The sequence below is a fragment of the Cyclopterus lumpus genome, chromosome 15, assembly GCF_009769545.1.
Source record: "Cyclopterus lumpus isolate fCycLum1 chromosome 15, fCycLum1.pri, whole genome shotgun sequence".
NCBI classification, from domain to species: Eukaryota; Metazoa; Chordata; class Actinopteri; order Perciformes; family Cyclopteridae; genus Cyclopterus; species Cyclopterus lumpus.
The window spans coordinates 19,994,033-20,009,875 of record NC_046980.1 but is presented as its reverse complement, the minus strand read 5'-3'; the positions used below and the strand labels follow the sequence as shown (position 1 = coordinate 20,009,875).

General features: G+C 41.6%; 1 protein-coding gene across 1 annotated transcript in view; it reads right to left on the bottom strand.

The window, feature by feature from the left end:
- Positions 1-15,843, bottom strand: part of ide (insulin-degrading enzyme) — a 28,188-nt gene continuing 12,345 nt past the window's right edge. Inside the window, exons 12-25 of the mRNA XM_034551711.1 lie at positions 11,648-11,750; positions 11,385-11,507; positions 10,004-10,086; positions 9,071-9,215; positions 7,929-8,039; positions 7,594-7,714; positions 7,379-7,470; positions 5,030-5,141; positions 4,514-4,681; positions 4,033-4,305; positions 3,153-3,214; positions 1,950-2,022; positions 1,797-1,864; positions 1-911 (exon numbers count right to left, since the gene is read on the bottom strand). Coding sequence (XP_034407602.1) covers positions 816-911; positions 1,797-1,864; positions 1,950-2,022; positions 3,153-3,214; positions 4,033-4,305; positions 4,514-4,681; positions 5,030-5,141; positions 7,379-7,470; positions 7,594-7,714; positions 7,929-8,039; positions 9,071-9,215; positions 10,004-10,086; positions 11,385-11,507; positions 11,648-11,750 — 1,630 coding nt within the window. The 3' untranslated portion in view covers positions 1-815. The remainder of the gene's footprint in view (positions 912-1,796; positions 1,865-1,949; positions 2,023-3,152; positions 3,215-4,032; positions 4,306-4,513; positions 4,682-5,029; positions 5,142-7,378; positions 7,471-7,593; positions 7,715-7,928; positions 8,040-9,070; positions 9,216-10,003; positions 10,087-11,384; positions 11,508-11,647; positions 11,751-15,843) is intronic.

Sequence of the window (15,843 nt, the reverse complement as noted above, 5' to 3'; positions counted from 1 at the left end):
TGAAAATATATTTTTTTTTATTCATCACGATTTTGTGTTGAGCAGTTTTTCAAACAGCTCCTCAAAAAGGTCCCAACATTTTACCAGTTTACAAGCAATAATTCAAAACCCACGAGGATTAAAACCAGAAGTACGGAACAGAGATATTCTTCAGAAATGCAACGATTTAAATTTAAATGGTCCATGTGACCGTGCGTCTTTTGCATCTCCAGGAGAGCTGTGGCGCCTCAGAGAATCACATGGCGAACTGTATGTCCAACAAATAAAAGAGGACCCTCATGGAGTCCATATCTTTGACTTCTACAGCCCACAGTTCTTCACAATAACCCAGCTATCATTCTCAAAGCAGCATGTCTGAATAATTCAAATAAAAACGCCTCCTACTGTGAAGCTTCTGCAGGACACTTGAATTTGATTAAAAAGGGATCTGGCCCTCATCTTTTTTTTTTGTTAAACGGTTGTTTCTATTTCCTCTACAACAGTATTATGATGCGTGTGAGTGTTTCAGAGACTTACAACATGGAGGTGAGTCTGAAGTGACCTCTATCGTCACCACAGCTATGTCGACAACCACGGCTAACTTTATGATTCAAGTACACACTTTTCTTTATTTTCCCCTCCTGCCTGCTACCCGTACCCGTGCACACGCGCACACGCACACACACACACAGACAGACACACAAGCACGCAGGATCAGATTAAAGGCTTCCTGATGGGAAGCGGAGAGGGGTGTAGGTGGGGAAACAGAGTGTGGCCCCTAGCGGTTGCCCTCCCCAGCGCCTCCTTGCTGCTGCATGTTGACCTGCCGACCTCCCTCACAGTTTGGCAGCCATGAAGTTGATGTGAGGCTTGACCAAGGGGAAGAGAGACAGGCTCCTCTTGAACTCAGTCATGTCCTGAACCAGTGTGGGCTACGCAGAAAAAAACAAAACACGTCAAAACATTATGACATCTTCACATCACAACGTCTGTCCCTTTTGAGGGCAGAGCCCCTCCTGAAACTCCAGTTATGGTAAAGAAACCTACACCGTTAGTGCTCCAACTAGACAGGAGCGCCTGCAATGGCAGTAACCGGTTATGTCAAGATAATCTTTTTTTTATCATCTGTCAAACAGGTGGAAATGTTTTTTTTAAAGTAATTTGTCAGTTACCTCTTTTTCCATCTTTGAAAACAGGCACATTTTATTTAACATAACTTGTTAACACACAGAATATGTGCCTTTTGTTTAGACTGCATGGAGAAAGGTGCACTTAGCTCAGGGCAGATCTCTGCCAGGTGTGTCTGAATTGACCACAGCCTCTTGTGGCCATTATAAGGACTAAAACAACAAATTTCTCTTTCCACCTGTCAAAACGTACCCGTTTCACATATGAACAAAATTGTATTAAAAAAAAAGAAAAGTAGATCGAACTTTGAAAATGATCACCATAATTTGTTTTCTCACTGGCCTGACAGGGCTTCCGTAGTTCTCACTCATTAACCACTTATTCTAAAGGGTTAAATATGTGTTTGAACTAGAATTACTGACACGCGATTATGTCTGAGCCATGTGCATCTAAAATTTCATTACTCAAAATTATCATCATGTCATAATTTTATGCAACTAAACATTTGTATGATATTCAGCTGTAACAAGAATTTTATGATTTGAGCGTTTAGGACTTAAGGAGCAAATCTAATACTAAAATGAATCAGAATGAACTGAATAGGAATATGCCTCAGTAGTTGGGAAAGCGTTAACAAACTCAGAAGCATAAACATAAACATAGAAGCATAAACAGAGCGTGACCATTACCTGTGGCAGGGAGGGAGCAGGGGCCAGGTTGACGTCATTCTGAGCGGGGAACTCTCCCACGATTGGACCTGGTAAACACACAGTGACACTCGGCTCAACCCAACACGTCTAAACGAAGCCCACGCAAACCAACTTGTGACCACAGATACTCACAGGAGTCCATCTCTCTGGACAGGACGTGCACGGACACCTTGTGTCTCTTTGGGGCTTCGACAGTCAGTCGTTCCTGCAGGGACACAGAAGAAAAAACAAAACAAAAAAGTATTTTAAATGACAACCATGAGAAATAATTTATTAAAAATATGTCTTTGCAAGAAAAACTTTCTAGGGGTCCAGAACATAGAGAACATTTTGGATTTAGAGGATCAAAATTGGGTGCAATGACTTATATTGGCCCTGAGCCAACAGACCGGACTGTGTATTTTGAACCATTTAAATGATGTCTAGCGTTGAAGGATGATGATAAATATCTGAAACCAGTGCCCTTTCCCAGGTGCTGCGTTTTTCCCAGAGGTGCTCATTTTGCGTCAATTCAAATGCATTCCGGTGCTTTCGATCACTCGCTTGTGTTTCAACAGTGAATGAGCGAAAATTCTCAATGCTCAGAGTTGTTTGGCGCTTATGGTTTAAATATCTATTAAAGCCAACATTCGAATATCTGACTTCCTTATTTAATAGGAAGCCATTAACTAACACCTTCATCACCCTATGATGAATCATGTTTGAGAGAATTTGGGGGAAATATATATTGTAAAAAATAGACGGATAATTTTTGGTCCATCACAGATATAGCATTCATGTTTTGTATTGGCCATTTCACTAATCTCATTGTTTTCATGTCAATGATCAATGTGGATATTATGAAAATAGTTCACAGAAATGTTTTCCTGAAAACATTTGAGCCGTTACAAATTAAAAAAAAGAAGAAGAAGAAGTGCCATTTGCAGTACTTTATGGGCTCAGTAGTTCCTTCACTATTAAAATAATTAGGTTTAAAGTCTTGTACCATTGGAACTTTTTCCAAATATTTCCAAATATTGTAGTCCATCATACAATCTGGTTGGCTTGGTTCCACAACTCCTAATATAAGGATTTTCTGAAATGTCACTGGAGTAAATTAATCTACAACTCAATTTTCCTCAGGGGGCTTCACAACCTGGACAGCACACGACACCCTCTGTCCCAGGACCCTCGCATCGGATCAGGAACAACTCTCCCCCCAAAAACCCTTCACCTTAAAAGACAATAAGGATTTAAAACCAACTCAGGCACGGGACACGAGTCTCCCAATGCTCGCTGTTCCTTAAATGTAGTCATGGAAAGCGACATTGTGTGACATACAGTTGTTGTACTTACTCTGTAGAAGTGCATTATGTTTTCCTTTGTCAAAGTCTTCAGGTAGGACACTTCAGCGTTATCTGCAACACAGACGGGGAAAACAGTTTTAAAAGGAGCTTTAAAGTTCCTTGACACTAGTAATCCATCACTCAACTGCATTGTTGGTCAAAGCTATTCCTCCTGCATAATTATCCTGCAGAAAGCACCAGAAATCTGGTACATATTAGTGGGATCATTTGTTATTGATACTATGTGAGACTTGAGCCACGAGTATCATTTTCATTTCTGCTAATTGTTTGTGAGATGAGACTTTTCCAATCAGTCACTTGCCATGAACGGGTTGATGGTAAAACCAAGCATTCTGTTGAACAGAATGTTAAAGCATCTTTGTACACAAATCAAATGAAATGTATTACTGAATCAAGCAAAATGAAACTATGAACTAACAACAGCTGTGTGTGTGTGTGTGTGTGTGTGTGTGTGTGTGTGTGTGTGTGTGTGTGTGTATGCTCTGACTAATGCCGTGGGTAGTATGGTTTTCTGGGCCTTTTCAGTGTTGCCATCACTCAGGGCTTTAGGAAAACCAGAGAATCGGGCCCATTACAATCCATTAAGGCCCTCAGGAGATTATCTCAGGTTTTAATCAATCCCAATGTGTGCAGCTCTAAGCAACATCCTGCTCTCCTCTTGGACTGTCCAACACATTGACAAGTCAATTCTTCAAAGTTGTATTGGACTTTCTACGTAACACATGAGCTCCTTATATACACAAACATCTGGTAGATCAGAAAGCATTTTGAATATATATTTCAATATACTTAAAAAGGTGCATTTTGATTGAAACCTAAACACGATAAAAGTTAACACTGAGGCAACAAGGACTGCTCGGAGGCCTCACCTCGGTCAAAATGATACTGTTGAGAGATGATCTCTCCCCAGTACTTGGCACACTCGGCAGAGAGCTTCTTCGGCTTATCCAGGCGGCGGATGGCCAGGGCCTGGATGTGTTTCTGGAAGGCTTCCTCGCTCATCTCCTCCACAGCCTTCTCCATGGTGCAGAGGAAAGCCTCCACGCGGCTCTCCAGGTAGTGGGGCGGCTTCTCCGACTGGATGATGAAACGAAGGCCTTGCACCCCGTTAGCCCGCCGAGGCCCACTGAACACAATGTAGCCTGGGAGGGGATATTAAACGTCATCATGGTTTACAGCTCTAGAATCTAACTGCCATATGCAGATTAAAGCTGCATAACTCTCAAAGAAAAATGCCTGAATAAAACATTCAAAACACAGCAGGCAGCTACATTCAAGCACACCTGACAGTTTCTTGTCTTTAAGTACAATGCTCTGCAAACTGTTGTGCTAAACCTTCTGTGGACTCACCCAGCTGTTCTTTGGTTCTCAGTGTGTTGAAGCAGGGCTCAGAGATGATCTGGCAGAACAGCTCCAGCAGCATGTTGTCGTGGGTGGTCTGCATGTCTGTCTGATAGTAGATCTCGATGCCGCTATTGTTGTGCACCTCATTTTTCTGCTGGTAAACATACCAGCCACCTGAGAAGAACAGAACAATGTTTATTTCTCTTCCCTGTGGTCAAAAAGAGGGCTCTCCAGCTGAGCCCAAAAAATAATTACAATAATTTTGTCTGACAAATCTGTATGTCAGACAAAATATTTTTGTAATTCAGTCTCTATAAACGGAATAGATATCTGCACATGAATGAAGAATATCTAGGCAATGGGGCAAGACTTTGGTATATGTTATATGTTTAGGTTTACTCAAAAGAAGAAAATTCTGCAATAAGACTCCTCCACATGGCCGCCGTGGAAACAGGCACGACTGCTTGTAAGTGATGACTAAGAGTGCTCAACCGGCGTGTGACCGGGCTGTACAGGACCTACCGTCTGGAACCTGCACCTCTCTGTAGCGAATCAGCTGGCTCGGGAGGAGGGGCTTGGTGTGAACATGCTCGATGAGCGCGTCCTCCAACATTTGCAACATGCCAAAAGCAGACTAGAGACAAAAAACAAGGGAGGGAAAATAGAACGTTTTAGTCCTCGAAAATTTGGAAAAATTTGAATCTCATGATCATATTAGTTCATTTTCTAAATTAATCAATATAGGCCGGACAGGCGGCCTGGGCGAGCCAATCATTGGCAACATAGACTAGCTCTAGGGAAAGAGCCAGAGCAGGAGTTGGAGCAGTACCAGCTAGTTACAGTTGGGCTTTTCCACACACAGCACTGGCTCTGGAACAAAACTCCTGGAGAGGATACTCCATAGTTCTCCTACGAGATGTCAACACTCACGTGGTCAATGACAGAAAAACCTGGCGAGAGGGTGATTGAGAGGAACGGCTTGCTCCTCTCTTCACCTGAGTGGTGTCTTGCTATTGGACTTCTGTGCTAGGCACGGTTTGTCCATAACGAACACCATGTTTGAACATAAAGTGGCTCATAAGTCTACCTGGTACCAGAACACCCTAGGACAGAGATCGATGATCTACTTTGTAATCGTATCATCTGATCTGCAGCCGTATACCTTGGACACTCGGGTGAAGAGGCGCAGAGCTGTCAACTGATCACCATCTGGTGGTGAGTTGGATCAGATGGCGGGGGAGCCAGCTGGAAAGACCTGGCAAGCCCAAATGTGTAATGAGGGCGAACTGGGAATGTCTGGCGGAGGATCCTGTCCGGGAGGTCTTCCACCCTTAAGAACTTCACACATCCTGAGTGAGGTTGGGGACATTGAGCAGCACGGAATCTGCATAAGAGGAGCGGTGCGGATTCCATCCTGGCCGTTGAACTGTGGACCAGCTCTTTGCCCTAGAGGTGTCCTGGGAGTTTTGCCAACCAGTCTACATGTGCTTTGTGGACTTGGAGAAGGCTTTCAACTGGGTCCCTCTGGGGTTTTTGTGTGGGGTGTGGGGGGGGTTGCAGACAACGGGCCATCTGGTCTCTGTACGAGTACAGTATGTGTTTTCTTTTTTTTCTTCTCTAGCAATGAAAGTGTTTTTGAGACCTTTATCATATCCCAAACGTTCTTAAATTTGACATGCATATCAGGACTGGTGAAACATTTTGGAAGTCTCGCATTTGGGTCTAAAAAAAAAATGTCTCTATAGCACCCCCTTGAGGCAAAAAGCCTGGTGGCCATAAAATGCGCCTAAGATTTTCCGCCATTTTTAATAAAAAAAATAAATAAAAAATGTAACATGCTAGAAACGTAACTTAACTTAGAACACACATTTAAAGTCAAAGATGTAGTTACCTGATACGATTTTAATGCTTCAGAATGGCAATATGGCTCGATAGTGCCCCCTACAAATATAAATTTAAGCAGCCCCAGCGCTACGTTTCACCTATATTTATGAAACTTGGTAGGCATAACATGGTAAATGTTAAAACATAAAAAAGGTAAAAAAGGTAAAACATGTCAACTGAAAAGAAAGTCTCTTGGAACCATGCTCTAAATGGTCCCGGAAGTCAGCCATTTTGATTTCTGTGTGATTGTTCCGTTAATTTGTGTGCATTTCATGCCACTATACGTTACTGAACTCCTGATGAAGGGAATTTAACAGATCCATTTAAAATGTATTATGTTGATGCATGTTGTCTCGTGCCATACAGTGGATACAGCAAGTGGTGGACTGTTTGCAGTATAGTATAATTTCCAGCATCGCTCCATGCAGGAAAAAACGTCTAACTCATAGACGCAGACATTCCTGGGCCGCTTGAGCCGGCGTCCAGCCAGTACCCTCGACGACGTCCGAGGAGGAACGAGGACCCGCACATCGCTGCCTGCAGCTTTAATTATACGTTGTATCTCTTAAGGATTTTATAATTGTTTGTGTTATTTCTCTTGTGAAGAGTCTTTGAGCTGCAATTTATGTTATGGAAAGCTGCTAAGTAAAAATATTATTATTACCATTAACATTATTGTAGGAAGAACCCCACATTAAAAAAAGGGATCATTCCTCCCACTCGTGAGACTAATACTCTCTCCAATAGACGACGCGCTGTTATTACAAGTAAATAAGGCGGGTGCCATGACAGCTGGGACCTCATAAAAAGTAAAACTTGATCGCAGGATCTTATGAGGTTTTTCTTTTACTATAATCCTCTGATATCATAGGAAGGCAAGAAAGGCTCAATGTGTGAAATGTTTGAGAATAAAAAAGTATTCAATATTTGTCTGAGAAAAAGGCATATGCATATTTTACAAAAACTAAGTAAAATACAGTGACAAACCTCCTTGGTGATGTTGCCATGGAGAAGGGCTTCGATATGTAACCGTGACAATAGCTGCGGTATGAAGGCCTTGAGGCGTGGGAGAGTCACATCTGGAATAAGGGAAAACAGCAATTTAACAAACTGCTGTCAAGTTTCATTGCACAACATTCCTCTCACGAACAAGACAAAAAGCAGTCAAACATTACAGACACACACACACACAAAGACCTCACCATCCAGAGCCTCTCTGAGCTCATCTTTAGTCCAAGCAACCTCAGTCATGAGTAGACGGAGATAGTACATGGCGTGCTGGTGAGGCTGCTCGGCTCTGAAGTTATTCAAAGACCTCATGTACTGTGGGGAAATGGAGAAGGCAAGTTCAGTTCAACATCGACATTTTATAAACGGGATTTAACATAGATTAAAAAAGCACATCAGAACTACCGTAGAAAATCAAAATGACTACTACATATGCATCTTGTGTAGGTTCACCATATTGCAAGTCATCCGTTTGATCGATCACGACTCATCACAACATTGTACAGATGGAGTTGCAGTCAGAGCTTACCGCTTCTTTGATGATGTCAAAGCGCTTCTCATCTATCTCAAAGTTGGCCATCTTCTCCACGATCTTCTTCAGCAGGATGTGCTGCTTGTCACTGTAACCTTTAACGGACAGCTGCAGCCGACAGTGAGAGGACGGATGTTACATTATCACCAGACAGAAAGATGAGGTCAGCCTGAAACTATATCTTCATTTGTTGACTTGAAGGTGTTATTTATTAGGTGTGGAATTAGTGGCGGACCAGATGAAAAGCCCAAACCTCCCAATTTACAAAAGACATCCCAAAAATAAAGGCACATTTCGAACAGGCATTGCACTGGTTTAAAAATACAAAGTTAGTTTTTTAAAGCCTCAACTTTGAAATATCATCTGAGCCTCGTGGCCCTTCATGATTCAGCAAAACCTCCAGCTACATGGCTATGCTCAGTCGCATCCCATTCCTCCCCACTTGATGTCCCAGGGATCCCTAAAGTGACAACTATTAAAAGTAATCTCCCCTGACATCATTGACGTTGCCAAACGCCCGGCCAGCCACAAGGTACCCGGTTCGATTCCCCGCTCTCCCCATAGTTGCATGTCAAAGTGTCCTTGAGTAAGACACTGAACCCCCAGTTGCTCCCCGGGCGCTTCACTGCAGCCCACTGCTCCTTAATAACTAAGGAGAAGAATTTCCCCATGGGGATAACTAAAAGTGTAAATTTCTTCTTCTTTCTTATGGAGAAAAATGAAAATAATTCTGTATGCCTGAAAACGTGAGAAAATAATTAATAAAAGCAGTCGGAAGGGTTACACGAGAGGTGGATGAACAGAAATTAAAAGAAAGGGATTGAGTAAGAGGAAGATGCAGACAGAACAGAAGCTAGACCAGCCAGGTCTGGGTTTTAAGGTGTTTTGCAAATCATTTTCTTTTTAACTGCATGGATGTATACCACGAGTTGTCTCACATTTTCAGGTAGTTTGACAATGGTCATACCAGAAATGTCTAAACTCATCATTGTATCATCCTGTGTTGAAATCTTTCAATCTGGCAGTACAGACGTCTTAAAGCTACCTGTCAAAACCAAGCCTGGCTGAGCCCCAGTAGCCCAGTCTGAGAATGACTGATGTTAGAGCACAAGGTCAACCGAGGGATTTTGAATACTTACATACATCCCATAGACGGTATTTTGGAGGTCATAGTTCAACCCGGCTAGCTCGGCTGCATATGCATACTCGTTGAGGGAGTCCTTGAGGAGCTCAAGGTATAAATATGCCATGTTACAATGCAATGGGTCCACATACGCAAAAGGGCTGTGGACAAAACAGGAGGAGTCAAACAAAGTCCTACATTTTATCACAGTAGGAGCCTATCACACTTTATGGTACCTTATGTGTGAAATGAAAAAAGTCTGAGAGTGTTTGGAAGTAGACTCCGACTTAATTATAGCAACACTGGACCTGGAAGGTGCAAGTTTTCCTTTTTTAATTACTCTTGATCCGTTTTCCACAGCAAAAATATTACTCTAAAGAAATACAAAGATTCTGTAACGACATTGGCCCCAAACCCGCCTTAAGGAGCAGCTACATAAAAGCAGTTCAGTAAAATGGCATTCAATTTGAGATTTGTGTAGCGCTTCCTTATTTGCATTTCTGTTCCTCTTAACAAGGTGGCTTGGGACACTCTGTGACTGACCAGAGATCTGTTAACATAAGTCATAAAAAACTATTGAGAAATCACCATTTTAAAACAGAACATGATTTATAGCGTCAGTGTAACTTCCTTTAGCTCCTTTAATAGATTCAAATGTGTTTTCATTGTAATGCAGCTTGACACTACCACTAACAATTGATAAAAAAATATATGTTTTCTAGACACATTTCTGCACTTTTGTTTCATTTGTGACAGAGTAGTTTTAAAATGTCACTACTCGTGTTTAATGTGCAGAACATTAGTAACAGTATTTGTTTTGTTATTATTGTAATGACTAGAACTTATGAGGAAACCCTTTAGTATTACCAAGTAAAAAGTTGATATGCTGGTGAGGACCTTGTCCCTTAAGTTCCAGCTGAACTACAAAAATGTTCCGTTAGTTACGCACCTGAAGAACTCAAAGTTCAGGCAAGCCTTGGGCAGGAAGAACTTGTCATCCTGCTTGAACCACACCTTGCTCATTGCAGTGTCCTGGAAGAAAGCAACACCACACACACACAGATAATTCTTATTTTCATATTCAAGTCCATTCTGTGGAAAGATAATTGTTAGCGGTCCCTGGAAATGAAAAGTCAGCTACACGTAGAATGGGAGCAGTTGCTTAATCATAAATTCAACAAAGTTACTTTGATATGAACAGATTACCGTATTTTCCGCACTATAGGGCGCACTGGATTATAAGGCGCACTGTCAATGAATGGTCTATTTTCGATCTTTTTTCATATATAAAGCGCACCCGACTATAAGGCGCATTAAGCAAAACAAAACAGTCAGTCAAACTTTATTAAACGTGTTCACAATAACTCTCAACATTGTTCAAATGTTAATGAGTGTATTCACAATAACTCCCAACCTTGTTCAGTTGTAACACGTAAAAAAAACAGTCTGATACCGCTAAATCAAACGTTAGCGTAACTCTGTGTGGTCTTCTTTACTTGGCGCAGGTCATCTTCTTGCTTCCTCCACTTCCGTACCATTGATTCATTAATGTTGAATTCTCTCGCAGCTGCTCTATTCCCATGTTCTACTGCGTGACTGACAGCCTTGAGTTTGAAGTCCGCGTCGTAAGTGTGTCTCTTGACAGGTGCCATTTTGGGGTCCTTATACACACACACTGTAATATTATGGCGAAGCACAGTATGCATTACTCCACGACGCTCCTGACTACGGTAGCCGTAAAGGGGCGTTCACACCAAACGTTGAAATTCGCCGGACGTTGCGACTGGTTGCGAAAGACACAAATGAACACAACTTGACTGGCGAATAAACTGACGCGAGTTATAAAGCCGTTTGGTGTGAACGCACCATAATGCTGCAAGCGGTGCGGCTTTGTAGTTTACTAAAGTCGTACTAAAACATTTTGACAGAGCGCCGTGTACCACACAAAATCGCTTCGAGGTCAGTAAGCACAACCAGAATGAATTCATAAAAAAGGTGCTCCGGATTATAAGGCGCACTGTCGTTTTTTGAGAAAATTAAAGGCTTTTAAGTGCGCCTTATAGTGCGGAAAATACGGTACACAAGAGTCGTCGAGCAATAAAAGAAAAAAGGGTCTTAGTGAGTTTCCTCAGAGAGTGGAATAAGTACGCTGGTGTGAATATCTTAGCTCCTCTGATCTCAACATGACGGCAACAACAGTACTAAATGCTTTAGTTCTCAATCAAAATACCTTATTAGCATATGAAAGCATAACCGAGGTGTTTAACAATATGCAGTTAAAAGCGACAACACATTGAGTGAGTGATGGAGCTATGCAGCCAAACACTTGCCTTGATTAAAGTGGGGACGGGTGGAGAGTCTTTCTCAAGAGGGTAGATCTCGAAGTTGGTTGGAATGAACTCGTTTTTCATGGGCAATTTGAACTTGTTGTTGAGGTCTGCACTTGCCCATTTCTGAAACACAGGAGTATAACAAGCAGAGTTATGAGCTGATATATAATGAGATACCCGATCTTGCATCTTGGGCTGCATCGGAGGCATTTCCGATACCAGTATCGGTATTCCAACAACTTTAACTATCACTGCAGATTCACCTCAAGGGACTCCTCAGAGATGGCCTCCTGTTTGTACTGCGTGCCATACCACTCTTCTGTCTTGTTTGTTTGCCCTTCAAACGACTTTGACACCACTGCAACTCTGTGAGAAAAAAAAAGAAGCAGAGAACCACTTTACACAAACACAACAACCTCTCTGTCAGAGCTGATTGGATACTCTCCATCTGTAACTACAGCAGCGGATGAGACGCGAGAGGTTTTCTATAAAGTATTGTATTTGGATCATGGCTGGGGTGGTAGAGAGTCATTCACAAATGAAGCTAAGTGGGATTATAATTTCTAGTACTGTAATGATGCTAGTTGATTTGCTATAACTTTACTCACAGCTGCTAGAATGAGACCGATTAAAAAAGTATTACCTTTAGTTAGTACCTCACCAATAGATATTATCAATCTGTGTTCACTAACAGGCCATGTACCACAGTCTTTCAAAGTAGCTGTAATTAAACCTCTTCTCAAGAAGCCCACTCTTGATCCAGAGATGTTGGCCAACAATATAGACTGATCTCTAACCTTCCCTTCCTCTCTAAGATTGTTGAGAAAATAGTCACAAGTCAGTTGTTCGACATTCTACACAAGTCTAAAGGATTTTCAGTCAGGATTTGGAAATCACCAGAGACAGCACTGATACTAATGAATGTGAATCAGATAAAAGGACTTGTCGTTAGGGTTAGGGTTATTCTGGAGGTTGTGTGCTTACAAAAACTAAGAAATTAGATCACATTACTCCTATATTAGCTTCTCTGGACTAGCTCCCTGTAAAATCCAGAATCAAAATGTAAAAAACCTTCTGAGGCAAATTTGTAAACAGTGGTTTTGGGCTATACAAAATAAATTGAATTTAAATTGAATAGATTGTGTTTTTTCTACCATAGGAATTGGGTATGATTTGAGTTATAATGTATACTGCCTACACAACAAATATATTCCGGTCAAACAGAAGTTAGAAAGGTACACTTCACATATCCTCTTCATCAGTTTGACAAAAACTAGGATTATCTGTGTTAATGTCCAAAACAGTTAACCTTGGCTCCCACCAAGTCGACCAGCATCAAGCGAGCGAGCTCTGCCTTAAAACTAAATACTTTTTGATAGAATAAAACCTTAAGTAAAAAGGTGGGGCAGTTAGTTGGAAAAGATTTGATATTGGCCAAATTGTTTAAGTAAAATCCCAAGAAGATACCAGCATTTCCGATTCAGAGAGCGTAAACTTGATAATGTATTCCTGAGCAGACATATCCCACCACGTGATATATCAAACTGACCATTTGAGGATGCAGCGATAATCAAACCTGTGAGGTTTTCAAGGCAGTAAATTGAACATACACAGCTTGTCACAGCTGGCAGGCCACAAACATTAATCTTCATCTGCACAAATACACACAATAGTATTACACGTAGGGTTGCAAAATTCCAGGAATATATAAAGTTGGAAACTTTCCACGGGAATTAACAACAATTTAACTGTATTTACCTTGTCATAAGCAGACATTTATAATACAACTTTTAAAAATGACATTGTTGACATTTTGTGAGTAGAACTTTATTCTTTCATCGAACAACAAAAACATGAACGTTGAATAAAAAAAGGTGTATTCCCTATGATCACGACCCCCCAACCCAAATTTTTTTGTGGGTGTTTTTCCCTTAATCCTTTCAGGTCTAAATGCGTCCTCCTCACTGCTGTAAAAAGTTAGTCTACTGTATACAAATAAACTTGGTATTAAAATGAACATGGCTTCAGTTTACCAAGTAATCAATATGCTAGGTAATGACAAACAGTGTTGGGAAAGTTCATTTTCTACATGAACTAGTTCAGTTCATAGTTCACAAATTTTAAAATGAACTAGTTCAGTTCATAATTCAAAATGTTGAACTAAGTTCCCAGCTCCAAAAAATGAACTAGTTCAGTTATTTTTTTCAATATGTTGCTTTGCGAAGCAAGAGCCACAACGTATGTTATTCGGCAGGCTTATTATTCGGTGTGGCTTTGCGAAGCAAGAGCCACAACGTATGTTATTCGGCGGGCTTATTATTATTATTCCGTATTATTATTATTATTCTTCCAAATCTCCCTCTTCCGCCAGAACTTTGGTCGAGCGTACAGCTCGAACCGTTGGACGGATCTGCATAAAAAATACATCAAACCGTGCGGCTTGATCGGGTATCGTGTGGATTTAAGAGGCGGAAAGATCGACCCGGCCGTTTCTCGGACAACTGTGAAAAACAACCAAAAAAACCCAACCCTATGGGAAAAAAAGATTGGACCACTAAGGTTCCCAAAGCGTAGCTCGCAGATGCATAAATAATACATCAAAACGTGCGGCCTGATCGGGAATCGAGCGCTATTATAAGACTAAGAGATCGAACCGGCGCTTAGCCCCCAAAACGCCAAAAAACTGCGAGAATTGTCCCATCCACTTGAATGGGGCTACGGGAAAGGTAGCCGCTAAGCTACATTAATTTTGTGCCCACACTGTGTCGCCATACATTAAGGTAGAGAAATGATTTTAATTTTAAAATGTTAACAAAAGGATGGAGCTTATTTGCCTAATTGGACATTTTTTCATAACTAGTACAGTTTAGACGGAATCTTTGTTTGAGTTTCGAAGATTTCTGGGCTGTTTCAGACTTTTACCATGGGTGTGTATGTGGGTAGCATGCTGAGCTACAGAGTGGAGCAGCCCAGAATCAGAGGGTGAGGGGAGCCAGCCAAAGTCAGAAAAAATAAAACGTAATTTGCCACAAGTCTCAGTCAGGAATCTATTTACACCATTTATGCATCAAAATGTAGGGAATATTGTGCCGGTGCTCACATGTGTCGATAGAATCCACAAAGTTTTCCACATTTGTCAGGAGAACCCTCAACGAGCGAGCAAGCCCATCCGCCCCCATTATAAAACAGAGGCAGATTTTCTTTCTTCAGACAAGTGGGAGCATTTTGTAAACTGTGATTAAGGCATCATATCTAAACCCCAAAACACGTCTAAGGGCATATACACGTTCGCAAAAGCCTTGAGCCGCTCACAATGTCCACATTTGTGGGCTCACAGTTATAGTTTTCTTTTCAATTCCACAGGCTCTTTTTCAAGGAAATACACAGCTTAGTCAGGGAGGGGGAGAGAATAGTGGGCATGTCTCATGCTCGACACACACACACACACACAAACTCCGGTTATATTTACTCCACCGAGATATCCAATATATCGGCGCGTTCGGCTCAGTCTTTCCTCTCTAATGATAATACTATTTTGGTGATTTGATCGTGTTTTTCTTTACAATGTTTTAAATTGTTTGGTAGATCTCTCTCTCTCTCTCTCTCCCTCCCTCCCTCCCTCTCTCCCCCCCCCCCCTCACTAAAACGCCACGTGCGCGCCAAACGTCACGTGCGTGTCAAACTTCTTTTATACAGCGATCAGTGGAGAATGAGGTTCACGGTAACTCCGGTTATATTTACTCCGCCGAGATATCCGATATATCTGCGCGTTCGGCTCAGTCTTTCCTCTCTGATTTTCTAGTTGAAATCTCTATCTGTCTGCAATACCGCTCTTGGCCTCTACGCCACTCGGCGCTCTCACACTTGCCAGGCATAGGGCTGAAACGTTCAGACGCAACACTGATGACAAAGACGTTCAAAAACAACAGAACGTTTTATGTTTACGTTTATGTTTCTGGCAGACAATGTTCCCAACCAGCTGCATTCAGGGTCCCGAGCAAACTTTCCGGAAATTAACCGGAAACTTTCCGCCCCTTTGCAACCCTAATTACACGTATATAAAGCATGCAGTCCATCTACTCTACTATAAGGGAGCAGTTATTGTCTGGGCTACATATACCATTATTCATATAACAGTTTCTTCCCGTCGGCAGTCGGCTCATTAACAGAGCCCGGGTCCCCTACTGACTGACTGTTTGTCTGTCATTCCCAGGACAATTTCCCACCCGGTCACTCCCCTGCACATCACTTAATTCATCAATTTAAACTTACATTTCACTGTTTAAAGTACTGTTACCTGTTTGTCTGTGCACTTTATTTTACATTCTTCTGTACATTTAATATGTTTCAATTCTTGCACTGTGTTGATTGTTTAATGTTATTGTCCAATGTTGCACCACCCGCCATGACAAATTCCTTGTATGTGAAAACATACTTGGCAATAAAAGGTTCTGATTCA